The sequence below is a fragment of the Aspergillus heteromorphus genome, assembly GCF_003184545.1.
Source record: "Aspergillus heteromorphus CBS 117.55 chromosome Unknown BO70scaffold_25, whole genome shotgun sequence".
Taxonomy (NCBI): Eukaryota; Fungi; Ascomycota; class Eurotiomycetes; order Eurotiales; family Aspergillaceae; genus Aspergillus; species Aspergillus heteromorphus.
The window spans coordinates 1-26819 of record NW_020290430.1 but is presented as its reverse complement, the minus strand read 5'-3'; the positions used below and the strand labels follow the sequence as shown (position 1 = coordinate 26819).

General features: G+C 54.3%; 8 protein-coding genes across 8 annotated transcripts; 4 read left to right on the top strand and 4 right to left on the bottom strand.

The window, feature by feature from the left end:
* Positions 1–2371: 2371 nt before the first annotated feature.
* On the top strand, positions 2372–3160 carry BO70DRAFT_297536 (uncharacterized protein; the record flags this gene model as incomplete). Its single annotated transcript, XM_025539573.1, has 1 exon — positions 2372–3160. One exon carries the CDS (start codon positions 2372–2374, stop codon positions 3158–3160), a length of 789 nt encoding a protein of 262 aa, XP_025396544.1.
* A 1231-nt stretch (positions 3161–4391) lies between these two features.
* On the bottom strand, positions 4392–6255 carry BO70DRAFT_320158 (AP-2 complex subunit mu). Its single transcript, XM_025540467.1, has 3 exons — positions 5896–6255; positions 4829–5813; positions 4392–4707 (listed from the first exon to the last, which is right to left on the bottom strand). The coding sequence occupies exons 1-3, from the start codon at positions 6230–6232 to the stop codon at positions 4701–4703; spliced, it is 1329 nt and encodes a 442-aa protein (XP_025396543.1). The 5' UTR covers positions 6233–6255; the 3' UTR covers positions 4392–4700.
* Positions 6256–7712: 1457 nt separating this feature from the next.
* Positions 7713–12995, bottom strand: BO70DRAFT_297619 (ketoacyl-synt-domain-containing protein; the record flags this gene model as incomplete). Its single annotated transcript, XM_025539574.1, has 8 exons — positions 7713–8677; positions 8727–10841; positions 10894–11470; positions 11530–12055; positions 12118–12451; positions 12530–12587; positions 12646–12735; positions 12825–12995. 8 exons carry the CDS (start codon positions 12993–12995, stop codon positions 7713–7715), a joined length of 4836 nt encoding a protein of 1611 aa, XP_025396542.1.
* Positions 12996–14159: 1164 nt separating this feature from the next.
* BO70DRAFT_320149 (uncharacterized protein) lies at positions 14160–16975 on the bottom strand. Its single transcript, XM_025540466.1, has 4 exons — positions 16265–16975; positions 15712–16154; positions 14658–15665; positions 14160–14603 (listed from the first exon to the last, which is right to left on the bottom strand). The coding sequence occupies exons 1-4, from the start codon at positions 16852–16854 to the stop codon at positions 14356–14358; spliced, it is 2289 nt and encodes a 762-aa protein (XP_025396541.1). The 5' UTR covers positions 16855–16975; the 3' UTR covers positions 14160–14355.
* Positions 16976–18990: 2015 nt separating this feature from the next.
* On the top strand, positions 18991–19917 carry BO70DRAFT_398967 (terpenoid synthase; the record flags this gene model as incomplete). The annotated part of the gene is made up of 1 exon (XM_025546826.1): positions 18991–19917. The coding sequence occupies one exon, from the start codon at positions 18991–18993 to the stop codon at positions 19915–19917; it is 927 nt and encodes a 308-aa protein (XP_025396540.1).
* A 619-nt stretch (positions 19918–20536) lies between these two features.
* On the top strand, positions 20537–22171 carry BO70DRAFT_373214 (mevalonate kinase family protein; the record flags this gene model as incomplete). Its single annotated transcript, XM_025544902.1, has 3 exons — positions 20537–21615; positions 21732–21880; positions 21918–22171. The coding sequence occupies 3 exons, from the start codon at positions 20537–20539 to the stop codon at positions 22169–22171; spliced, it is 1482 nt and encodes a 493-aa protein (XP_025396539.1).
* A 500-nt stretch (positions 22172–22671) lies between these two features.
* BO70DRAFT_320148 (isopentenyl-diphosphate Delta-isomerase) lies at positions 22672–23765 on the bottom strand (the record flags this gene model as incomplete). Its single annotated transcript, XM_025540465.1, has 3 exons — positions 23507–23765; positions 23004–23345; positions 22672–22853 (listed from the first exon to the last, which is right to left on the bottom strand). Coding segments are annotated over exons 1-3 (753 nt in total), but the record flags the coding sequence as incomplete, so codon positions are not given.
* Positions 23766–24082: 317 nt separating this feature from the next.
* BO70DRAFT_381679 (uncharacterized protein) lies at positions 24083–26777 on the top strand (the record flags this gene model as incomplete). The annotated part of the gene is made up of 5 exons (XM_025545483.1): positions 24083–24618; positions 24686–25647; positions 25832–25857; positions 25968–26032; positions 26295–26777. Coding segments are annotated over exons 1-5 (2040 nt in total), but the record flags the coding sequence as incomplete, so codon positions are not given.
* Between the last annotated feature and the right edge of the window lie 42 nt (positions 26778–26819).

Genomic DNA, 26819 nt, shown 5'->3' with positions numbered 1-26819 from the left:
GTGGTCCTGGCGCGAATTGTCCGATATCCCTTGCATGCACGGGAGATTTTGCGCGGAGGCTGGGAGAGGGGCTGAGTCGTAGACACGTAGGAAGTGTGCTTGGGATTGGGTCGGTTTTGGCTCATGGTTTGGATTGTCAGTTGAGGTTCTGGTGGTAGGGAGGGAGGGTATGGCAATGGTGGTACAGGGGTGGTGGTTGTGGTTGTTTCTCCTTGTTTGGGTTGGGTCTGGATGCTGATTCCGGCTTGCGGGTGAGATGTTGTGTTGTGTTGTGGTGTTCTTTGTCTGCGGTGGTGGGCGTGCTGGTGTTGTCTATGCTCCTCGCATTGCAATACTCATGTCCCTCTGTCGATCTGTCTGTCGGTCTGTGTGCTGCTGCTGCTGCTGCAGTCCCGTAGAATATACCCGTCCGTGCTTGCGCGCAACGCTGCGAGATAATGCGATGCAGCAGCCCGTGTGATTTTTCCGACGCAGCCCAGGGTACGTACGGAGTGCAGCGCAGCGAAGTAAGGACGACGACAGGAGTCGGACAAAAGAAAGGAACGAGGACGGTCTAACGCGCAGCGCAGTCATCAGTCAGTAGGTTCCACGATCCAGAGACACGAGGGAGGAACCGCGTCCAGCCACAGGGCGCAATGGTAGCCACCACGGGGCGGCTCCTTGCCCTGCCCTGAGGAAGAATGTGGATATCAGTCTTTGACGCTTGAACGTGAAGTGTCTGTCCGAGGGGCAAGCAAGGAGGCGGGGAGAGGGCGATAAGATGCAGCGATAGGAGGAAAAGCATCTAACCTCCTGGATTTCTTGTCACCTCCTCGGGGATTTCTGTGCTTTGCCGAGTCCCGCCAAGGGGTGGCTGGTTATGGACGCGAATGAATCATTGAAGGATCATTGATATCATTGACTGAAGCAACGACGTCCTCGTCGTGTCACCTGAGGCACCCACCGGGCACGGGCCCGGCCCTGATTGGCGGGCGCGCACCAGGCACACGCGCGCGAACGCGACACGGACGCGAGCGCGTTCAATACCCATTTTTGCCGTTTCGGGAAGGCGCCGTATTGCGTCTGGCGAAAATTACACGACTGGCCACGGCATCGTCGTCGTCCTTCTTGAAGGACGAGGCAGGCAGATGGTCGGGTTCATTCGAGTTCTACGGGGAAGTCGTCGCTTTTATGATCGGTCCAAAAGAGGGACTGGTTCAGTTCCAGGGTCTGGAGGGAGATGGGATAGGGAATCCAGGTTATCATCCCAACCACCTGTCGAGATATAGTTCAAGACAGACCACCCTGGGGCGTCTCCAAGGATTCAAAGAAGGATTCAAAGAGGGCGGCTGTATCTGCCGTTGAGACAAAGCAGAGCAGAGCAGAGCAGCGCAGCGCGTCTTCAGTAGGCAGTCGACCAACAGGCAGTAGAATAACAACTCCGTACACATGACAACCTCATCAGCGCGGCTGCAACTGCAATGCAGCGTCCCACTACGGCACGGCCCAGCTGGTGATGCGCCAGCTGACGTCCGGTGGAGTCGGGCTGTCGGACAGGTCTCAATGCCTTGCAGCCCGCATCGCTCCGGCTCCTCGACTCCTTGACTCCTCGACTCCTTGTCTCAGTCGGCGGACTTAGTGGAGGGGCAGGCAGGCAGGCAGGCAGAGGGAGTCAACCGTTAAAAATAGGGCCTTCCCTGGCTCGAGAGAGGAGCAAAGGAAGAGAAATCGAGGGCGCAGGAGAAGGAATGAAGCACCAGGGCTGAAGTCACTCTTTCACTCTTTCATACTTTCACACTTTCACACAATCATTCATCTGCTGCTGCTGTTTTTGCTGTTGCTATTATTCATCCATCCATTCATTCATTTTGTGATATCACATTCCCATCGCAGGCTTGTGCTAGTGCGTTTCAAGAGCATTCTGCAGACCGGATTGGGACGGGCCCCTCGTCATTGGATGACGGTTGCGGCACTCGAGCCGAACACTGAAAACCCGGCAGCCCCAGGCACTCCCCAGGCACTCGCTCCTTTTCGCCGCTGCGCGTCACATCATCCCAACATCATTTTCAACTCCATCCCCCTCTTGCTCTTCTGACATCGTCGCATCGCCCGGAACTACCGCAGCTGAAAGCGCTTGTCCTCCCCATTCCCATCTCGATCTTTTTTCTGTCCCATCTCGCCCGTTTCTCCTCAAGACTCCCTCCGGCGCAAACAAACACCCCTTTCGCGCTGCGCACAAACGCCAGGCACAGACCACCACCACCACCATCCCAACTATCAATCGCTCGTTCCATCATCTACCGTCTTCAATCCCTCCGCGCACCTAGCTGCCTTCATCTCACACACCCCACTCAACATGCTTCTCCCGTCCGCACTTCCCCGCGACGACACCATGCGACAACCGCGCCTCGCCGCCAGCCACTTCTTCACCACACCACCTCCCTCAGACGACGACTTCATCCCGCCTTCGGGCAACGGCCTCCTCGGCACCTGTCGCGCCCTGCAATCCCTCCTCAGCGTGTCTCCCGCGCCCCGCGCATCCTCCAAGCGCCTGCAAAGTCCCCTCCAGCTCCGCTCGCCACCTTCCGCCCGGTCGCGGAAGAACGAGATCGAGTACGAGTCCTCCACAACCACCACCACAACCACCAGTCTCTCTCCGTCGCGGCCCCCGCGCGGCGCAAACAAACGTCGTCGCGACGCCTACGAATCCGACTCGGACTCTGAAGCAGACCTACCGCGTCCCCGCTTCTCCACACCCAAACGCCAAAGACAACTCCCCTGCGACTTGCCGCTAGGCCTCTCATCCTCAGACTTCCACTCGCTTCGCTCGCCCCCAGTCACACAGTCTCCTCCGTCGCCGCGACGACTGTCCTCATCAGAGGAAGAGGAAGTACATACATCGTATAACCCCGACTCGGCGATCCCGTCCATCGAGGACTCTAAGCCCTCTCAAGAGGACGATAATCAACAACAGCAATCCGCCTGGACCCCCTCCACAGACAACCGTCTCATCAACATCGTCCTCCAGAAAATCCAACTCTCGTCACAGGACTGGGCGGACTGCGCCCGGTTATTAGGACAGGATGACCATGCTTCCGTCGGACGGAGGTGGGAGACGCTCCTGAGAGAGGGAAATGTCGGCTTACGGACGGATACGGGGCGGATAGGGAGGGAGGCTTGAGATGAGATGAGATAATTCTATCTTTTCCTGCCTTCGTGTCTATCTGCTCTCTACTCTCTGCTCTCTGTATCTGTCTTAGCAGGCCTGTCTCCGTCTCCGTCTCCGTCTCCGTCTCCGTCTCCGTTGTTTAGCAGGCATCACATCACATCATTCCTCTATTCATTTCGCGCTCTCCTTCACGAACGCCATTTATGTTCCCTCATGTCATGTGTACCGACCCGAGCGATCCTTCCTTGATGGAAGCCGCTATGTTTGTATTATCTATTATCTTTTTATCTGTTTATCTGTTCATCTGTTTGCTCTGTTTGGGTTTTTTTGGGTTTTGAGTTTTGGGTTTTGTCCATGGGTTTATTTATGTATGATATGGGCATGGGACTGGGTTTTGGATATGGATGGACATGTTATTGTTATGTTTGGGTTTAAGTCTTATTTGGTGTTCAGGATACCTATTCCATTTTTCCATCTTCGGCTTGTGTATTGACTAATTTCTTTTTTACCTTGGGTCAGACGGAAAAATTCGGGAATGGGGTGTATATTATTATTATTATTATTATTATTATATTTATCTAGCTGGCTGGTTATTTATCTATCTACCATCCATCCATCCATCCATCCATCCATCCATCTACCTACCTACCTATCTATCTATTTACATATGCTACCTAGAAACCCAACCAAGGTAAGTACTCCGTACCACCAGATGTTTACATGTGTAAGTACTCTTTGTGCCTTCGTTTCTGGGGCGCGACTGGTTCGGATTTCCTCTTCCGCGAACGTGGGATGTGTGCCTGCCTCACCTCGTGGGCGGTGATTGTTGGAAACTTGGGTCGCTTTGAGACCCAATTACTTACCTTCTGGCTAGTACCACAGGTCCCTTACTCTTTCTATTCTCATTGATACATACTACCTGTCTGCCTGTCTGCCTGTCTGCCTGTCTGCCTGTCTGTCTGCCTGCCTTAGTGCCTTAGGTTATATCATGTTATATTATATCTTACGAAGGCATGTAGAGAGCTCCGTAGAGACGGAATAAATTCCAGCTATCTATCTAGTTACGGAGTTGATAGCTGGATGGTATCAATATCTAGACTAGCTAAAAGCGTATATAGCTAGCTACTGAATATTCACTGACTGGCTTACTTTTTTATCATTGATCGATCGTGTGATCGATGAATCAATCAATTAATTAACCATGACCAAGAAAATTATCACATGATCGAAATCAAAACTAATCGATGCCATGCATGCATGCATGCATGCCATGTAGTAACTACTAGTACATATACAACTCGAAGACAACCACGGCATAGAAGCACGGATGTAAGAATGAATGAACCAATCAACGCCAGACCCCGAGCTTGATGCTGGTAATGAACAATCGAATCGTATTGTACGTTCGACGGAAGGATGAGGATGTGGATGTGGATGTGGGTGTGGGTGTGGATGTGGATGAGGATGTGGATGATGTGGATGGGGATGAGGATGAATAGATGATGGATATGATATGGTATTGGAAACGCTGTCCTGCCTGCAGGGACAGATACTAGAATCTGTTTCGTATACAGTTAGCATATCCTCACTCTTGCTCACACCACCCACAAGCCAAGCAGAAGCAGAACGAACAGCATAAGGGTGAAAAGGAAAGCAGGAAGAAAGGGGGGGGAAACATACCGAATCTCATAACTCCCCGCGCGAGTCATGTACCTCACCCACTTGACACTGCTATAATTACTCTTCTCAAAGACCTTGAGATACCGAACCAATAACCCCGAGCTCGTAAACATGAGCAAACTAAACGAGAGACTCAGCGGCGGCCGACTCCACGCCTTCTGGTGCGTCATGCTGGTCAGCGTCGCCTCTGCCGTAAGCACGAACTCGCTGCCGCCCGAGAACCGCGCGATCTTCCACACGATATTATTATGCTCGGGCTCGTACTTGGCGCGGCCCTGGCTGGTGCGCTCGGTCGTCTTGGCGGTATTAAGCGGGGTGGGGATGCGGATGACGACGTTGGTCGCGAAGAGTTTCGAGCTGTAGTTTGCCTTGATGGCGACGCTGTATTCGACTTTCGTGGTGCCGACTTCGCGCACGATCGGGTGGACTTTGAAGGGGAGGTTGACGTTCTCGGTCGCGCGGTAGCGCATGAGTTCGAATTCGCCGTCGGGGGGCACGAACGAGATGATGCGGTCCGCGTCGAACCGTCCCAATTTCACGCACTGGTGGAACTGGCAGTCTTCCAGTGTGACTGATCCCGCGGCCGCCCGCGTTGCCTTCATCGTGCCGTCGCGGTTTCCGGGTGTGCTGGAGGAGGTGCTCGAGTCCCCGCTGTCGAGGAGCAGACGGTCGTTCAGCCCGAATTTGCACTCTGGGGTGCCGGACAGGTACGCCCGCATGATGATCTGGCCGTTGACGTCGGCGCGCAGCACCGTTCCGGTCGCGGACATGAGTAGGTTCACGTCCTCGATCACGTCCACAAAGGCTTCGTTCTTGCGGTATTTGACGTCGGCGCGCCGCCAGGAGAGCGCGCCTGTCGCTTGCATGGTGATTCGGCTGGAGTCGGTGGCTGAGTTGGCGATCGCGGATTTCACGCCTTCCGTTGTGATGTACATTTTCAGTGTGTCGGTTTCGGTGTTTTGCGGGTAGCCGTAGTCGAGGATTTCTGGGAGAAGGGGAGAGGAAGGTTAGGATTGCGCGTTCATTGCATTGAGGTTTGGCTGAGTTGAATGCGTAGGGGGACATACCATCAAGCAATTCATAAATCAGGACAAAGTTATTCTTCACGGCCTCCTCATCCAGCTTCCCGAAGTAGCTCTTCCCCAGCACCACCAGGCGGTACAGAAACTCAAAGACCAGCGCGGCATTGGCGTTGCTCTTGGTCACGGCGACCAGGTAGATGTTCTCGTGCTTGACATGGCTGAAGGTGGTGGAGCCCAGGGTCAGGATCGGGGAGCGGACCTGCGGGTTGGAGATGACCTGGATGCGGAAGATGTCGGCCAGGCGCGGGCGGCAGTCGCTGCGGAAGGCGCGGAAAATGAGGTTCTCGCCCTTCTGGTTGAAGATGAGGATGCCGGAGAGCATTGTTGGGGGGGGGGAGGAGCGAGTATGGAGGGGGGGGGGAGAAAGAAGAGAATGATGAGGGGAAAGGGGCAGTTCGTGGGAGCGTGAGCCTGAGGATGCATCGGTCTCGACCTTGCGGCGACCGCCCGGACCCTGAGCTCCACTTTCTTCCCTCTTCCGTCTCTCTATCTCTCTCTCTCTCCATCAACACAACTTGTCTACTTTCCTGGCCAACAAAATTTGTCTGTTTTACCTTCAGTTAGCCATATCCACTCTAATCCAATGGAAAACCTAACCAATCCATCCCCAAGACAGCGCTCTGATGAGAAATGCTCTGCCGGGGCAATGCGATGGCGGACAATATAAACTCCCCGCGCTGAACATCCTTACCACAACCACCAGGAATAGTCACCAAGAACAACCAATACCCAGCTGGACAGAACAATCAAATAGCATTCATGGCTTCTCTACCGGAACACGTTCAACTACCAAGCAGCAAGCGCAGCTACCACGAAAAGAAAACAGACATACAACAACATAGATTAAACGAAGGGAAAAGATGTTATCCGGCGCCCAAATCCAACCCAGCTCTATCTAGCACAGCACCATTACTAACCTACTTATTTATCCCGTTTATACAACCTCGCTAAATAGAACTCAAACAACTCCCTCTTCAGCCCCCCCTTCTCATCCACCTCCCCAATTAACCCCAATATCTCCCTATGCGTGCGGTCCGCAAACTCAGCATACACCCGCTGCATCCCCAAGTCCTCCAACACGCCCTTCACAAGCTCCACATTCCCATCACTATACCCCGTTTCCAGCAAGCTCTTATCCCTCTCCCCGCATCTCTGCAACGCCTCAACAATCGGCCAGGCGAGCTTCCGCTCATGCACATCATTTCCGTACTTCCCGGTGACGGCAGGATCACCAAAGAGGTCGAGGTAATCGTCCTGCGCCTGGAAGTACATACCCACGGCGACCATGATGTTCTCGATGTGTGAGAGATCAGCCGTGGCGGGGAGGTGGAGGTAGTGCGCGGCTAGAGCTACGGGGAGGAAGAAGCTGTACCAGGCGGTTTTGTGGCGGATGAGGAAGTTGTACGTCTGCATGTCGAAGTGGCGGAAGCCCAGGAAGGTGGTGTTGGCGAGGTGGACGTCGGTGATCTGGCCGATGTCGACGTGGAAGGACATTTCGTTCACCAGGTGGAGGAGCTGCGCGTAGCTGGGGTGCGAGGAGAAGTGCTGCCGGAGGAGGTACCTGGCGGATGTGCGGAGCATGCGCGCATCTGCGATGGCTGTCATGCCGATGTTGGGCTGTAGGTGGCGGCAGAGTGAGCCCCGGCGGAAGATGGATGCGTCCATCATGTCGTCTTCCATTAGGATGGCGGCATGTGTCATTTCGATGATCCAGCCGAGTCGGATTAGATCGTGGGCTTGGGTGCGGGTGAGTTGGTCGGGGAGGCAGCGTCGCCCGGTTTCCAGGGGCATGAGACAGCGCGTCATTTTGCCGCCTTTGGTGACTTCTGCGAGGCACTGCAGAGGTTCATGAGGGGAGAGCTAAAAGTTTGGGTTAAGACTCGGCTTACTGTTTGAACCCGCTCGACTACCATCGCTGGACACCCGAGAGACGACAGGTGTACTGAGACTTCCCCGAGCATGGCATGATAGACGGCATCGACCTCGTCTTGGTCTCCAGTTTGTTTCTCTGCAGGAGACGCTGTATGCCTCGGTACCTGCGGTGATAGCTTCGCCCCCCGTGGCGGAGGCGTTTGCGCAACTGGGATGGAAGATCGTCGCCGAACTTGGACCTGGCCAGCTCTCTGCCGGAACTCCCAGTCCGTGTAGGCTGGCGGGTTTGAGGCGACAAACGCTCTTTCCGTAACATGGGAGACGATGTCTGATGTCTCATGATCGAAATGCACCCGCTTCGTATCGATGTTCAACGTCGCGATGTTGGCGCCATCTTTTCGCAGATGTGCTGCAAATTCGCTCGCGAAACATGCCCCGGGTATGCCCTCGGGGCTGTCCGCTTGACAAGTGACCCAAAGCAGTCCGTTGCTCTTACCCGCTATCTGCGACAGCTGCTGTAGGGATGTCTTTGTGTCAGCATCTCCCTTTCCCCTCCCTGGCGAGGCCAGAAGTATGCATATTGCCCCTGCTAGACTGGACAGATCAGAGGCGAGATCGCAGACTGAAACCTCTCCAAAGCCCCGTTTCTTCAGCAGGGAGATCAGGGTGTTGAGAGAGTCGGAGTCAGCATTCGAAAACTCGACAATCCGGCAAGGAGGAAACTTGGACGGGGAAGGGGGACCTTCCACCGCTGTCGAGACCATCAGGCTATGGACATGCTCCGTCGCGAAGTCTCTCTCGCAGACATCCAGCCCGGAGAAGGATGTGTCGCAGAGGGCTTGTTTCCATTCCGACTCACTAAGGGCGGGACCCTTCGTGCGGCCCTCTTCCGCGCCTGTTCGCTGTCAGTATCCGCTACACCTTGGACAGAGGGATAATCCTACCTAACCACCAACCAGGCAGAGTCCCGAAAATCATCGACCATCTCAGCGGAGGATTAGTCAGATCTATAAATACCAGCTTCCCCCCCGGTTTCAGCAACCTTCTCAAATGCGTCAGCGTCCTGTTGATACTCCGTGTAGCATGGATCACATCTGCCGCCACAATGAGATCATATTCCGCGCTCCGAAAGCCCTGGAGCGCCGAATCCTCGATATTCAAGACCTTATAGTTCATGTAATCCGACCACGGCCGGAACAGTGACCGCGCCTTCTCAAAGAACCCCGGCGAGATATCTGTAAAGTCATACCGGGCGAGCGGCAGGTCTTTCACACCATCTTTGCTCAGCGCTTGCAGCACGGCGAGAGTGGACGCTCCGGTCCCCGCCCCAACTTCAAGAACGTTCAGTTTCCGGCCGTCCAGGGCGAGGCTTTCCACGACGGCGGCTAGATTCTTGTGGCAACTGGTGATGCCGAAGGCGGAGCGGTAGTATTCGGAGAGCAGGTCGCCTTCGAGCATCAGTGAGAGTGGGTCGATTTGACGGCGTAGGATGCGGGCTAGGTTCTCGCCGATTCGGCAAAGCATCTTGCCTTCAGCGCCACAGCCTGTGATTGAATCTCGCACGCTGTCTAGAGTCTGAGTTTGATTGCCAGGGTGGGTGGACTGTTTGGTATCGGGTTGGTCTTGGAATGATTTGAGAAGTTGGACCAGGAGACGATGGTGATATGACAACTTTTCGAGATCGGTTGGTGTGATTGACTCCAAGGCGCGTCGCATGTAGAAGTCGGCTGCGTTGTTCAGCGCCTGGATCATGTGTGATACATTTGTGTCCTGATCTCCGCTGGAACCGGTCTTCCGGATGTAGTGCTCCTGCGCCGCATCCTCAATGTCGTACCAGATCGCTCGATGCAACTCATAGGATGCACCGTTGCTTTCTTCTGCAGATTGGATCTGAGGGTTGAGAGGACTATACTCAGTGTTCTGGACCGGCGAGGGCGGCTCTACTGCTCGGTTCCCTTTCTCGGGGGCCTTGACAGGGTACTGCGCTTCATCTTCACCTTTATAAAAATGGGAGTTCCGGCCATCGGTGACTTTTGGGCTGACTGAAGGCGCCAACGTATTGCCCGTGGAAACGCACCAGTACTTCGAAGTATGATTCCACGGATAAGGAGGCAGATCCACCAAAATTTCAGGCGGTACTCCAGGCTGATGCTGATTAACCTGGGATATATCCACCGCACAGCCTGCCATAAACAACGAGCTTGCAGCGGTAGTGACCGTCGACACCGCATCGATATTGCGGGCGAGACACGACGCATAGTTGATCCTGGGCTTTGTAACCGAGCCACCGGTGTCCAGCGCATCCAGCGTTTGCCTGATCGGCCCTGCCAAGGTTGAATGGGGACCAACCTCCAGGAGCATATCGAGCTCATTGCGCTTCTTCCCAGAGCCGCGGCACATGGCTGTCAACGCCTCGCAAAAGCGGACGGGGCACGTCATGTTCTGGACCCAGTATTCGGTGCCCAGAGCGCTGATTCCTAGCTCGGAGCCCTCCACGGAGGAATAGAACCGTGCTTGACCGGTCTCTTCAGACTGGATGTCGTGGAGGGCTTCTCGGCATTGATCGGCGATCTGCTCGACTCGATGGGAGTGGTAGGCTAGGTTTACGTTGAGTCTTCGCGTAAAGGCATTGGTTTTCTCAGCTGATAGAATTTCTTCGAGCTCTTGGATCGCAGCGATGTCGCCTGAGACAGTCACGTTTGAGGGGCTGTTATAGCATGCAACGCTCACCTTGCCTTTTCTGACCTTTGCGATGTATTGCTGAACTTGGTCTGCCGGGAGAGCTACGGCAAGCATTCCGCCGGCGTCTTTGTCTTTCTCCGCTAGCTTCGACATGAGGTAGCCTCGACTGTAGGCGACCTGGAGGGCAGCCTCGAAGGATAGACCGCCTGCAGCGTATGCAGCGGGAATTTCGCCCCCGGAGTGGCCGATGACAGCTGCTGGACGCACGTTCCATGAAGCCAGAAGGTCAACCAACCCCATCTGTACAACTGTGCACAGCACCTGGCTCATCTGCGGCTCGTTGACGCGGCTTTCCTCGCTCTTCTTGGTTAATTCCGCTGCTGAACGTCAGCTGTTTTCATCTTCAGAACATAGGGACTGTCAACAAACCTGTCGCCGTCCAAGAACAGCACAACGACCTCAAACAGTCATCCGCCCTGGCAATACTCTCTCTAAAGACCGGATAATCCTCCAACAGTTCCAGCCCCATCCCCGGCCATTGCGCGCCCATCCCCGTGAACACGAATCCGATCGCCGTGTTCGCCGTATTCGCTGGCTTCTGCAGTTTCTGATCACTCTTGCCCAGAATCGTCGCAAGCTCTTGGGGCGTGGACGCAGAGGCCGCGAACCGGTAGGGGAGTAGCGAGCGCTTCTCGGAAAGAGTGTAGGCGAGGCTGTGCATGAAATGGGTGTCTTTGGGTTCGCGAGAGGCCAGATAGTCGGCTATGTTTCGGATCAGTTGCGCGCCGGAGGTCTTGTCGTAGGATGAGAATGTGAAAATCCATTTATCGAGCTTGGATGTGTTGGGTGGGTTATTTGCTGAGGCTGGGTGAGGATGAGGAGGCGGATGACGGGGCCCATGACCTGCTTCGAGAATAACGTGGGCGTTGGTACCCCCGAACCCGAATGAGCTGACGGATGCGCGTTTGGCGGCGTTAGGTGGCCATTTCTGAGCCTTGGTGGGGATCTTGAGGCTTGTCAGCAAGCCGCATGGGAGGTGATGCATACAAAGATAGTGGTACTAACCTGCAGCTTCCATCCATCCAACGGAATATGAGGATTGGGCGTCTTAAAGGCACAGTTCGGCGGAATAACACCTTTCTCGAGCGACAGGACAGCTTTGATCACGCTTGCGAGACCACTGGCACCCTCAAGGTGGCCTATATTCCCCTTCGTAGACACCAAGTACTGAGGGATGTTGCTATCCCGGTTCTCTTGAAAGACCCTATGGATGACTCTAGCCTCGATCGGGTCGCCTGTCTTGGTGCCTGTTCCGTGCGCCTCCATGAGGATCGTATCCCGGGGATCGAGTCCGGCCTTCTCATACGTCTGTCTTATGAGAGACTCCTGGGCCTCTCCGCTGGGGAATGTGATGCCGGGGGTATGTCCATCCGAGTTCACGCCGGAGTTGCGGATGACTGCTCTGATGGGGTCGCCGTGCTGTACAGCAGTGTGCGAGCGCTTCAGGACAAGACATGCGCAGCCCTCGCCGCGGCCGTAACCCCCTGCACACGCATCAAATGGGTAAGAGCGTCCGTCTGGGGATAAGACACTGACGATTGTTAGACACACTTTTACCGCGCCAAACAGGAAAACGGTGAAATTGAGACATACCCCAATTTATCCAAGCAGACCGTCATATCAGGCTGACAGATCAGATTCACGCCCGCGACAATCGCCATCTCCGACTCCCCCGTGACAAGGCTCTGACAGGCCTGGTTCAGGGCGACCAAGCTGGCCGAGCAGGCAGTGTCGATGGTGACACTTGGGCCTTTGAGGTCGAAGAAATACGATAGGCGATTTGCCAAGATGGCGTGGCTGGTCCCTGTGGCGCTGTATCGTCCTTTTTGTGTTCCGTGTTTTGCAAGCAGTGCCTCGTAGTCCTGTGTGAATTTGCCCACGAAGACGGCTGTGTTGCTTCCTGCGATTGATTTCAGAGGGATTCCAGCTGTGGGAGGTTAATATTAGCACCTGACGCTGAGGTGGTGGATGGTAATAGTAAATGCGAAATGGTAATAATGCGCACCATTCTCCAGAGCCTCGTACGTCACCTCCAGCAGAATCCGCTGCTGGGGATCCATGGCCTATATTTCCATATCTATTAACCACAATCATGCTAACCACCGCATGGGCGTAGCATACCTCCGCCTCATCCTTGGTAATCCGAAACGCCCCTGCATCGAAAGCCGCGAGATCCTGCGCCAGGAAATGGCCGCCTTTCATCTGCGTGACCTTTACGAGAACCGTTAGCCTTCACAAGACACGAGAACTTGAGTCTTTTCGGTTCAAATCAAGTAAAACACACACACGCACGCACGCACATTCTCCCTCGACATCGACATCGACATCGAAGCATGAACCTCTTCCCGCGGAGAGGGAAGGGAAGGAGGCGACCAGGCATTCTCGCCCCGCACCAGCATCTCCCAGAACCGCTCAGGGCTGGTCGCTTGGCCGGGGAAGCGCAGCCCCATCCCGGTGATTGCGATGTTCATTTTGATGGCAGCAGGTTGAGTTGGAGGTCCTTGGTGCTGGATGGATAGGGATGGAATGGAATGCGAGTGGATCTTGGGTTGATTGTGATTGTGACTGTAACTGTAACTGTGAGAGTGGCTGTGAATGTCGCCAGGTATTTAAAGAGATAGATAGCTGGATGGACACCATGGCTGTCTTCTATGCGGGAAGGGCCCTTTGTAAAGTAAGATAATAATAATAATGATGATGATGTTGATGTTACACACCCGGGTTGGGACCGGATGGTAGACTTTCAATCACATTGTCCTTTGTTTGGCCGTCGGGGCTTGATGGGGTAGATAGCATGGTGTATTGACCGTTAATTTGAATTTGGACCTTGATAAGGGAGACCTGGATGATGGTTGGGAATGTGTCAGATCGGCTGACATGGTCTGGTCTGGTGGGTGCCGGGCCGATGGAGATAGTAAGTAGCCTGGCTGAGAAAGAGAAAGAGAAAGAAAAGAGTCTGGCTTGGCTTGAATCCCATCTATAGTATCTCACCGAGCCACACCCTGTACTGATACCGATACCGACACAGACACTGATACCATCAACATCGCTTCCGCAATCAAGTGTGTTATTTCGTGTTCGTGCTGATGCCGAGGAGCCTGCAGAAAAGGCAAGACAGCCGAGAGCGAGACCCGGGGAGGGAAGCGAGCACTGGTCGGTGGCGGTCCGGATGATTCACGCTGGTTGAAGCCCAAGTAGGTTGGTAGTATGTGAACTGACTCGAGATGCGGATCTGGAGGTTCTTGGGATCGGAGGATGGGATGGCCGTCCATGATTCTATTGGCGGCATGTCTATCCTGCTAGCATCGTTTGGATTGCGATTGCGCGTCATGGCGTGATGATGTCAACAGCTTTTCGCATCAACTTGCGCTTTAATTTCGTGCTTTAATTTAAGTTTCAGCTGGAAAAAGGAGATGGATGATGCAATCCACGGGGGACTTGCCCAGCTTGGTTGATAGATGGGATAGTGGAGGGATGGTGGTTTGTGAAGACCGAAGAGGAAGTCGGGTTAACTACTGGCGATATTGCCTTACTCATCTTTTGTGATTGGCCCCACTGGAAGACAGGTTGAGAAGAAAGTAGATACGTCAGGCAGCTTGGTTAAGAGCTGCGGAATCTGGTCACAACAGTCACATGAGAATATTAAATAATGGATGAGTGCTAAAAGAGAACCTTTAGACTCCTAAGATTGGCTATAGACATGATGTCCTTGAGAGTACCCCCACAGCCACAGTGCTAAAAGCTATATTGGTGAATGAGTGCACAGCACTCCGCTTATGACGACAGAACAAAATGGCGGTATGACCTGGCAGCTGCCACATATAATACACACTACTCGCCCAGGATCTGGTACATCAGATCGCCGGCATGGTCAATAGCTTCAGGCGTATAGAATGCAGCCGTCGGATCCATGGCTTTACCGAGCCCAGCATCGAGCTGCATGCCATACACTGGGTCTGGAATCCATGAGAAATCCAGCAGGTTGAAGTCTATATCTGGGACGATGCCGGTGTGCATGCTTGGACAGTCGTATAATTGTGGTGTTTGCAGGGTAGATAGGTCGATTGCGGTGGATGCAGCTGGTAGTTTGTCAGTGGGTAGACTCGATATTCAATGGATGAGTAGAGACTTACCGGATCCTTCATGACACAGTTCGATCAAATCGAGTGTTTCGTGGAATTCGACCGCGAGCCGATCCCGGACTTTCTTCACAAACCCCAGGGCGATGGCGTCGTCGCTCCCTAAGGCCATATTGCGCTGGTGGATTACCTTGCGGTCTTTCCACTCCCGGCGTCCCATCAGCGCCTCGCCCAGCGCGGAGGCAGACTCAAGTCGGCTGTCGTCCCCTGCATAGCCTTGGAAGTGGGAAGGGGCGTATGACCGCTCCAAAGGTCCCAAATATTGCATCCCGAGCTCCTTGTAGTTCTGGATCATAGCTAGTCGGGCCCATGTCCCGCCGTAGCCGTTTTCTAGAGTCTCGAAATTGTCATCGACTCCACTTTGGGTTATGTTTAAGAGAGCAGGGGACATGAAGCTCCCCGGATGCCGGGTCAGGTTGGGCATGGTAAGGACAAGGTCGCCTGAGTGCATGGTGATACATTTGGTTCCGCATGACTGGGTGGCCAAATTGCTCTCCGCCGCGGGTTGGTGAGACCCCGGGACGACGTTGAGTACGTGTTCCGGGGGAAAGGTTGGCAGCATGATCGTGCTTCGAATATCGCTGGTTCCTTTGACAGTCGATAGGGGATCGGTCTGTCCCAGGGCGAAATCAAAGTCCAGCCTTTCTTCAGCGCATGGTGGACCTTCTCGGTGATAATGGCCGGGTCGATGTATGAGCCTCCAGTTCTTGTCTGGTCGACAGGCGACGATGAGTGAGTAGTACGCTGGATCCTGCTGGATCATTTGGCAGATCAGCTCGTAGCACTTCTGGCTTATGAGCTGGAATTCGTCCCCCGAGGCGTGTCTCTTCAGAGTGTTGCGCACTCGGTCAAAGATTCCGTATTGCTCCAGGTAGTCGAAGAAGCCCGCAATATGTACAACTCCCTCTTTCTGCCATGTAGACCAGAGGCTTGGCATCGCAGTGTAGCGACTGAAAAGCAGATGGTCGTCCGCCATCTCTGCAATTGGGGGTAAAAGTGACACTATTTATATTAGCTCGTACCTGACAGGACTTGGAGATGCGCTTACTGAGCTGGTCTTTTGTGGATGAGTCGCTTGAGCTTGATGACGAGCGTCGACTGCTACAGAACATCTCCAAGTGTCGGACTATTTCCCTGCGGTCCATTCCGTGGGGTTGTACGAGAGCCATGTGGAGGTAGAGCTCTTTTAGGTGGTCTTCGCAGAGACTCTCCCATGAAACTGACCTCGCCCAGTGCAGCAAGCTGGTAACAAGCGGTCGACTCAATTCTGACCCATTATCGGACAGAAGCGTAATCAACGGCAGGCATATAGGGGCGCATCCACACGCATTTATTTTCACGTCGCTATGCTCTCCAATCTGATTCTCTGGGCCGGGTATGAGGTTCTTCATGCTATCGAAAAATGATGCTGCCACGAACGGCGAGTTGAGGCTGTCAGACCGTACTAAATCGCAGTCTAGGGCAGTGAGGGGACCAGTACTCTGCTTCCGGCTCTGCTCGTATACCGGAAGGCTGGTGCTTTGAGCATTATCAGGATGCTGTGGAGAAAGAATGGTCCCTAGATGAGGGCGTTAATGTACAAAGCGCTTCCAAATGGTAACAGGAACCTACCTTTGTATCCTTGATGGAGTGACTTTGTGGCTTTGAGTCTGTCAAGAACACGCTGGACGTCACTTGGAACAAGCTGAGGTCGACTCCTGCCGCGATGCGGCCTAGCCTTGACGCTCTTCTGCAGCAGATCCAGGGCTTCCGGGAGGGGCTTTGCTTTGCTCAAAGCACCCATCAGAGTCAACAGATGTTTGCTCCAAAAGATGGGCCGGAAAGTCTCCGGTATGGCCACAGTGTAATGGACATTCCACTGGCGCAGGATGATCTGCGAGCTCAGCTGCTTCGCCCGGTCAGACTTCTTGTGGCGCTGAAGGATAGGCTTCACCACGGAGGAGTAGTCGATGGACTGCCGGTACTCATCGAGGCTGCCGAAGCGAGGACACCAGAGGTTGTTGCGGCAGACATGGTACCATGCGCCATGAATCAGGGCCGCCACCCGCTCGTCGATGTTGGAGCTCTGGGTGAGGATCTCGGTGAGCAGATCGAGGTGTCTCTGGGCGGGGTGGGAAGCAAGAAAGAGCTCGATGGCTCGTTCGGGACTTGACTCGGTACCGTCCGAGACCTGCGTGCTAACGAGTTCCATCTCGCCGATATGTCTCCATTGTCCAGTTCTCCATCGGGCCGGGCATTTGGGGGTTTATAGATCTGTCCAGCGATGCCATCCATACAAGGTACTATTTTCGATATCACCGCGGACTGTCTTCCGCGGATGCCCTGGGTTCTCCTTGATTAGCAGTGGCTGGAGGAAGAGGTAGAAATGACACAATCTGGTTATCAGCGCATCACCACATCGATGCATTGCAGGGCGGCATCGTCAACATGCCAGACGAAAACGGGCCGTTTTCGGCGTTCCGGGATATCAATACCAGACGGCATTACGCTCACGTTTGCGACGCCGGGTCTGATCTGACACCAATCAGCACGGCTTCCGAGATTCGTATTCGATCGTGTTCTCGTGGTATGTGGCAAGAGAAGTCCGTGGAGTCGACTGAAGGAAAGAAGAAAGGAGAGGAATAAAGTTGGCGGTTCTGGTTCTCCAGCGGATCCAGGCTTGGGGCCCCGGATGTGCCCCGTGCCCGTGGAACCGTACGGTACTCTGACAGCCGCCTAACCGGATCAGGAAATGTCCAAATACCCGACGGGCACGTCTTTCTTCCTCTCCCTGTCTGCTCCGTATTTACCTCAGGTATCTCTCTCTCTCTCTTTCTCTCCATCTCCGCGGACCACTTCAACTACGATTTCGATTGATCTCGACCAGCTTTGCAGAATATACCACGGAGATGAGGTTATTCCCAGATCCTCCTCGGATTTACTCGGCCAGGATCTCAGTGGCTGGCTTTGCTGCATGCATCCATTCAGACAGATACAATCACCTGCGATAACTCTATTATCCCTTTGGCTCGCAAGCTACATGCTGACTACTCCGAATCTTGATAACTCTCGTCCATTTTGGTTACCCAATTCAGAGCATCGGATCAAGTTATTATCGTGATCTCGATGAGTTCGTCGAGCTCCATGTTCCGGGGTCAACCCGGAAGTCAACCTCACCTTCACGAGCCACGGGTCGTAAGCACCGCGGCCTGGATGACACGTCCTAGAGTCACAAACTAGATGGGATAGGCCCAAATCGGAAGCTTGGCAAGGCGTCTTGATTCTATGGGTCAGGATTACCAAGGCAAGGCTACATACTCTGTGGTAGTCAGAGAGGACTGCGTCTGCTAAATGCGTCTCCATGATGCTTTGTGAGATAATCGTCATACCATCAGTATTTGGAAAACTTCTTCATTCGGTGGTGCTATGGATTATCAGAGCCTGCATGCTCAATCGCTTCCGTCCCCCGGATTCATTGTCATTTCCAAGCGGCTTTGGTGATATGATTCTCTTTCTTGCGCCGCATCCGCTTCGTACGGATGCTTGAACTCTGGGGAAGCGTTTGCCCAGGTCATAGCTAGCTCCATGTATACATCCTCTGGGCGGTCAGAACAAGCATGATGCGGTGTGACTGACTTACCATACGGCAGATTTAATCTCTCTCTTGCCGCGTTCAGCCTGTCCTCGAGGAACATGTCGAAGGCATCTCGTGGTTGGCAGGCGCTGTTGGAGCCTGTATGCTTCAGCAAACTAAATTCAGCACATCAGCACGGGAGCTAACTTTTTCTTCCACTACTCTTTTTAATCCGGGCCATAGTGTAAACGTGCGTTATTCAGGTCCAAGTGGATAGGATGCCTGGGTCGAGATTTGACTCCCTTATAAGTGGTTTACGTCGATATGGACTTCTACCGCCGGGGCAGCAGCCGATGAGATTTGCCCAACTGTCTCACAGGAACGCGCTATCAATGTAAGCGCTTCGGCTCAGTTGCTGATTTAGACAAAACTCTCTTTCTTTATAGGCTAAGCGCACGATGGTCTCTCAGCGTAAAGGCGACTCCTAATTCGGGGCTTAGCGTCGCTATCCACTTAGGGCAGGTCACCAGCTCCCATAAGACCAGCTTACTTGTCTTCTACAGAGCTATCCGCATCGTTATCTATAAGGTTCTTCATGACTCCCGGTCTCATGAGCTTCTGGCAGACTCCGGGTCTGACTGTATACCAGTCGATGAACAGTCACCACACCAGATGCTTATATTCAGACTCCAATCCCGAGACCTACGAACATTCACAGCTCATACCAAGAAAAACAACATCTTTGCTCCTCCAGTATCTTCACTCCTACTCAACATGTCCACCTCCGACCTCACGCCAGTCTCCAAAGCCGAATTCAGCGAGATCCTCAATATCTGGGTGAAGCAGTACAACATCAACCCGAGCGACCAACCCGACATAACCCCAATCATCGACTCCATCACGGCGGACTGCATCGCACAACTCGGCCCCGAAGTCGGACCCAAATACGCCGTGAACGGCGCCATGCTGGCAGTCACCTTCTACAGCACGCACCCCACGAGCCTCCAGCGCATCCTAGGCCTCTACACGGCCGGCTTCCTCAGTCTCGACGACCTGGCGCCCGACCTCCACTCCGACATCGAGCTCTTCGGCAAGCGAATCCAGACCGGACAGCCCCAACCCCGCGGCCCGCTGGAGATCCTGCGCAAATCGCTCGCCGAAATGGAGCCCCACTACTCCGACTTCACGATGGGGATGATCTACGCGACCACCTTCGAAGCCATGCTCTCCATGGTCATGGAGTCGTCCGGCCGCGCCTTCTCCGCCGACCAGGTCTCCGCCAACTTCACGCAGTTCTTCCGCTGGCTGCTAGGGTTCGGCAAGCCGTATGGCTACTTTCTGCTCGCGCCGGTGCTCTACGATGCGCCGATTCGGGATGTCGAGGTCGTGTTGTTTGGGCTCATGCCCGATCTGTCTGAGATGGGGGTCGTGTTGAATGATGATTTGTCGTTCTATAAGGAGTCTGTGGTGGGGGATGAGCGCAGCAATTATATCTATAAGGAGGCGCGCAGTCGCGGCATCTCGCTGTATAGGGAGCTGGTCGAGACGACGCAGAGGATGATTGCCACGTATGACGATATGCGTCGTAAGGTGGGGGAGATTCCCCAGCTGCAGGTTGTGACGGATGCCTGGATGAAGGGCATGGTGCAGTTTCATTTCGCCGCTTCGAGGTATCGCCTGCATGAGGTGGAGATTAGCTAGATTGGTGGCATGGGGCGGGTTTCTAGGCTGCTGTGCTCTGGTAAGGTATATTTTATTTGGAGGGGCTTGTTATTGGGTGTGGGTGGTCTTGGTGACTGGATAGTATAGATAGTATAGTACTATATATATACTACTAGGCTCTATAGCCACCGTGTAGTCCGTCCCCAGGGCCGTCTTACAAGATCATCAATCATCACATTCGTTTGGTCTAATTACTACAATCTACTTGACTTCATCGACCCGACTATCCAAATCCACCATATCTCTCGTGTCCAAGAATTGATTCTGCATCCATAGCGAAGGGAGACCACCCAACCCTCCTGACCCAACGGTTCAAGAATGCAATCCATCCCAGAAACCCACCCCACCCCCAACACAAAACCTACTGAAGTCTGGATAGTCTATAGCCCATCACCAACTCCACTCCACTCCACTCCCGGATCTCCTGCCCCGGGGCTGCCTCCCAAGCATACTACCTACATACCACTGGTGCATTTGCCTGAACTAAAGAACCCGTCAGAATGTCCAAACATAAAACATAAAGACTCGATCAAGCTCAATCACTTCCCTTCCATCCCATCCCATCACACCACACCCCATCACAAACATAGCCATGAACATGGCCCCAGCCCCAGCCCCATTCGCCGTATCCGCCCCCGGCAAAGTCATCCTCTTCGGCGAATACGCCGCCATCTGCGGCCGCCCTGCCATTGCCGCCGCCATCAGCCTGCGGTCCTACCTGCTGGTGACCCCGAACCCAACTCCAACCCCAAGCCTCCGCCTGGAATGTCTCGACAGCAACCTCTTCTTCGAATGGTCCATCCACGACCTCCCATGGCCACGCACCCACACCCACACCCACACCCACACCCACACCCACAGCCAGCCAGACCCTCCAACTTCACATCCAGAGCCAGCCCTAATCGCCGCCATAACATCACACCTCTCCGCAACAAGCACAACCACAACCACAACCACCAAAGACCCCATATCCCTCGCCTTCCTCTACCTCTACCTCTCTCTCGCAACACCATCCACCCACCCAGCGACGTATACCCTCCGCTCGAGCATCCCCATCGGCGCGGGCCTGGGGAGTAGTGCCAGCGTCTCGGTGTGCCTGGCTACTGCGATTCTTGTGCAGACTTGCCATCTGCCGAGAGATTTCCTCGAGTGGGCATCGGAGTCTTCTGCTGAGACTGAGTCCGATACTAATTCCGAATCCGCGTCCCACATCAACCTAATAACCACCTGGTCATTCATCTCCGAGCACTTCTTCCACGGCTGCCCAAGCGGAGTGGACAATGCGGTGTCTGCGAGGGGAGGGATACTGTATTTCCCACGTCGGGGGGATCAGCTATGCTCTTCAAGCGCCGATCAAGATCACGACCAATCCCAATCCCAATCCCAATCCCAGCCACAACCTCACCCCCCACCAGAAGACTCCTCACCCACAACCCCAAGCCCACTCCCCAGAACATCCCAGCCCAAAATAACCATCCCCCCCCTCAGACTCAGAACCACCCTCCCCACCCTCCTCGTAAATACCCACCAACCGCACTCAACCACCGCCGCGACCGCGTCCCTCCAATCCACCCTGATGACTTACCCGCTCTCCACGATGCATATACTGGATACCATTGCGCGGATCACCGATCTCGCGAGGGATGTGCTGGTTCGTTCTTCGGTGGGTTATGCCGGGTTAGTCGGGGTGGGGGTGGGGGTGGGGGGGAGTGTTTGGGTGATGATGCAGATGCAGATGCAGATGCAGATGCAGATGCAGATGCAGTAGGAGTAGGACGGAAATGGGATTTAAGGCGCCATCTGGGCCGTTTAGTCGAGATGAACCATAACTGCTTGGTGGCGCTGGGGGCGAGCTGTGAGCGGTTGGAGAGGGTGAAGGATGTTGTTAGGGAGAGTGGAGGGGGGTGGATGAAGTTGACGGGGGCGGGGAGGGGGGTTGTGCGTTTGTTCTTTTGGGAGAGGGTGGGGGGGGTTGGTAGGGGAGTTCGAGGCGGAGGGGTTTGGGGTTTATAGGTCTGGTTTGGGGGAGGGAGGGGTGGGGGTTCTTTATAAGAATAGGGATGGGGATGGGGATGGGAGGGAAGAGAGAAGAGACGAGGGAGAGGCTGCCAGGGAGTTGTTGAGGGATTGGGAGGGGAGGGGGAGGGGGAGAAAGGGCGGGACGGGTTGGAGGGGATGTTGGAGGGGTGTTGGGGGAGAGTGGCGGTCCTGGGGGGAGGAGTCTGGTTTGTAAGAAGTAGTAGCTGCTTCTAGTTTAATGTGTGGTTGGTTTATGATGGTGGTATATTTGTTTGATGGAATCAGATAAGAGATATACAGCGGATTGAATTCACAGACTACTCTAATATCATTAATGATCACAGAGTATCTTTTTTTTTTTTAAGGAGAGAGAAGCAGCCTGCCTTTGTCTGAATATAATCAACCCATAATTCTAACAGATCTACTCCGTAACAGTTAACCTTTGACTTTATAATTCACATCACAGTCATACTCATGACTATATTTAAACCGCCATATTCAATTAATCAATACCCCACCTGAAACAACTCCTTATCTACTCTGTATATCCCACCAAATTATACCCAACTAACCAACCATGATATATATCCCCCCCCCCTTTTACTCCCCAATCACCAAACTGAACCAATCAACATAAAAAAAAAACAGATGAACAGATCAAAACCTATAATGCCCCGGATCATTCATACACCTCTCCACCCCACCCTCCTCCTCAAGGGCATCCCACCAAGCCGGCAAAAACTCCCTCACCATATGCCTAAACCAGGGAGTGAACAGCTGAGTCGGGTCCGCGAACATCTCCCCGAACTCCTCCCGGCTCAGGTAGCGATAATCGCGGATCTCATTCCTGTTGATATCGAGGTCTGTGTCTAGCTGGAGGATGAAGATGTAGGTCACTGCAGAATCTCAACCATAAGCACAATCAGAATGGTATAGTTATTAGCCACAGAGCTCAGCCACAACGGAGCACATTTCCACCAAAAAAATAAAAAATAGAAATAGAAATAGAAATAGAGAAATAGGCACAAGGATTGTTTCATACATACCCTCTTTCTCCCCCCACCCCCCCTCAAACGCACACTCGTACTGCATGCGCGTCATGAACTTCAGCCCCCGTTCGGCCTGCGCATCGCTCAGCCGGATGCCCAGCTCGTGCTCGAGTTTTCGCTGCGCCGCCCGCCGCGCCCCCGCCATCGCGGCGTGGAAGTCCGCCCCTGTTTCCCCGGCGATGGCCAGTGGGTGTGAGCAGCAGGTGTTCGTCCAGTAGTCTGGCCAGGTGATTTTCTCGCTGGCCCGGCGTTGAAGGAGTAGTCGGTTGGAGGTGTCGAAGAGGAGGACGCTGAAGGCGCGGTGGAGGAGGCCTTGGGTGATGTTGGGGAGGAGGTGGCCTGTTCTTTTAGTATTGTTTGGGGGTTTTTTTTGGGGGGGTGGGGGATAAGAGGGTGGGAGAGATATCTGGGAAGAGATGGGATGGAATGGGAATGGTGCTGTCTGGGGAGTGGGGAGAGGGGAGAGGGAGAGGGGAGAAGGGGAGAAGGGGGTACCGTACAGGCCCGTTTACTCGCCATCCCAATCTCATTCTCGTCCTCGTCCACAACAATGCACATCTCGTTCATCAGCCGGATCTGCTCCTCATCGCGGCCGACCAGCTCCGGGTGGACCGTGGTGCTGGTGGGGTGGGTGGCAGTCTGAGAGAGGGAGAGGGGCTGGACATCAGGGAAGAGCTGGCAGACGTTTTCCGCGGTGATCTGGGGGTATTTCCTGTCGGTGGAGGGCATGGTGAAGATCAGCCTGGATATGGGTACTCGGCGCGGACTTGGATGATGGGATTGAATGGGGAATGAAAGTTAGGGTTGAGTGTGTGCTAGTACTGCTTGGGTGGTCGGGGGGGGAGGGGGAGGGCTATATATGTATCTAGACCCGGTGGAGACTTGACCTGTGGCAATTATTGGGACATGCTATGTCCCCGGAGAGAAAGAGGCAAATGATAGTACAGATGTCATGTTCGAGGCCCATCTCATGTCCGGGGGTGACTACATCCGGACTCGAGGTCTCCCCGGAGGTTAATTGTGATGTGATGTCAACATCACCGACCCTCGCCAACACCAACCAGATACATAAGAGACTGAAATGGCATTGTGACAGAATCGTGAAGACATGTCGGTCGACATGATCAATCTCCATCTGCTCTATTTTCTTTATATCATCTTCCGATCCCTGCTCAACATCCTGCATCACCACGTCTCTGATCCTGATCCTCATACCATGGCGCAGAGTCAGACTACCGAGCCAACCAACACCACCACCAACATAAAACCAGACCAAACCCTCAAATGGCTCCCCGACTCAACCCACACCATCCGTCTGCATGCCAACACTGCCTACGTGATCATCGGCAACCCCGAGGGAATCGCCCGCTTGCTCTGTCCCTCCCTGCTGGCCTGGGGCGCCGACGCCGGAGCCCTGATCTTCCTGATCAAAGACCGAAACCCCAGCCCCGCAGGCAGTGCCGTTCTCAACAGCCTGCGCGACGCAGGCGCAAAGCTGCAGGTCTACACGGACTGTCTGTCCAGCGCGGCAAGACTGTCAACCGTGCTGTCCCTGTGGAGCACCGATGGCTGGCGCGTCGGGGGGATCATCCACGACAGAACCATGCAGACTGTAAGACCCATCCGTCTGGGAATAACCCACGCCACCAGTAAATGGTGAACTGATCAGATCGATACAGACCACCACCACAGACTCCCTCCTCACTTCCATCACCGAAGCAACCATCCTCCACGAAGTCACCGCCCCAATGTCCCTCGACTTCCTGGCCGCATTCTCTGCCGCCAGCGCGCATTCCAGTGCGGTGGATGTCATCGCTCAGCATCGCGCGTCTTACGGCCTTCCTTTCGTGGCGGTGGATATTCACTCTGGTGGAGAGAATTCCGCAGGTGGTGGTATCAACTACCCTGACCAGGAGGTTCTCGTCTCGTTGCTCAAAAGCGCGGTTTTGCATCCTGTTCGCACTGAGGATAGCTGCCAGGTGACGGTTCAGGCTTGCGGAGAGAAGGGTCAGCTGCAACTGCGGCTGCAGCAAGAGGAGGAGAGGGCGAAGGAGGAAAAGGAAGAAGAAGAAGAAGAAGAAGAAGATCCGTCAATCCCAGCCCGACGAATCTCCTCATCAACAATCAGTTCCGTCGACTCGCGATCCTCCATCAGCGGCAGCTCAGGATCCGTCTCCTCCGTCTCGACGCCTCCATCGCCTGCTTCTCCAAAGCAGGTCCCTATCGACCCTGATACTGACACTGACACTAACACTGATACTAAACCTAACATCACCGTCAAACCCACCGAGCTTCCGTCAGTCACAGCCCCAGACACAACCCCCCCCGAATTAAACCCAAATCCCACTCCAACTGTAGAGGAAAACACCCTCCCCTCCACCCTGCAAAAAGCCACGACCCTAGCCGCCGCAACAGAGAGCATGTCGGCCGAAATGCAGGCCAAGATGGCGAGGTTGCTGGGGACAGATGAAGAGGACATCGAGACGGATGTGCCGCTGAGTGCGATCGGGGTGGATTCGCTGATCGCAGCCACGTTTTGTAATTGGTTGGAGACGGAGGCGAAGGCCACTGTGGGGACGTTTGAGCTGTTGGAGGCGAAGTCGTTGAGGGGGTTGGCGGGGGATGTGGTGAGGAGGTCGAGGTTGGTGGGGGGGAAGAATTAGGATGGGGAGGTACTATAGGGTATGGATAGGGGGTGGTTATGGGGATGGTTATGGTTAGAGGGTAGGGGTTAGAGGGTAGGGAAGGAGGGGGGGAAATGGGGGTGCGAGTGGCGGTGGTGGTGATGATAATGCTGTGGTAGTGTTGTACCTATCGGTATATAGTAATGCTGTAGTCGAGAGGGAAATTGGTATTGATTTATATTGTTTGTTTTCATGAATGTGTTTGTTTGTAGATTGATTGAGTACTATAATTGATGAGCAGCATCATTGCTAGACACTTAGAAACGAAGACAGACAGACTCACCATTCTTGCATATCCACAGCATCACCCCTCACCCCTATCACAGTCTCTATAGCCACATAGTGAGTTAGCCTGGGTTGACATCCGGTCCCCGTGAGTCCGGGGGATGGCTCACCAGCTATTCGGCTGTCCTCAACTTCTGCATGACAACCTCCAGACAGACAGGTATATGCATAGTAGTAAGTTCGACACCGGCACATCCTCAGCTGAGCTACATTTAAACCAAGCCCCCCCTCCTCTGCTTCTACTCTTCCTCCTCCTCCTCCTCCCATCATCCCAATCTTATGCCCCTCCAACCCCAACCATCAACCCAATCCAACCCAGTCCCCCCAGACCAAACCAAACCAACCATGCCCCCCACAACCCCCTCCCATCAACATCGGCATCAAAGCCCTGGAGATCTACTTCCCCCCCACCAGCATCCCCCAAACCACGCTGGAAACGCACCTCCACGCGCCCACGGGCAAACACACCCTCGGCCACGGGCAAACATCCATGGCCATCCCCAGCGACCACGACGACACCGCGTCGCTCGCATTAACCACACTCTCCACCCTCCTCACCAACCACCACATCCCGCCCACCAGCATCGGCCGCCTGGAAGTCGCAACCGAAAGCCCCCCGGACCGCTCCAAGTCCATAAAAACCCTCCTCATGCCCCTCCTCGCTCCCAACACCAATGTCGAAGGCGCCGACACCACCAACGCGTGCTACGGCGGCACGTCCGCCCTCTTCAACAGCGTCGCGTGGATCGAGTCCAGCGCGTGGGATGGGCGCGATGCCGTCGTCGTGGCGGGGGATATCGCGGTCTATGAGCCTGGGGATGCGGCGAGGCCGACGGGGGCGCCG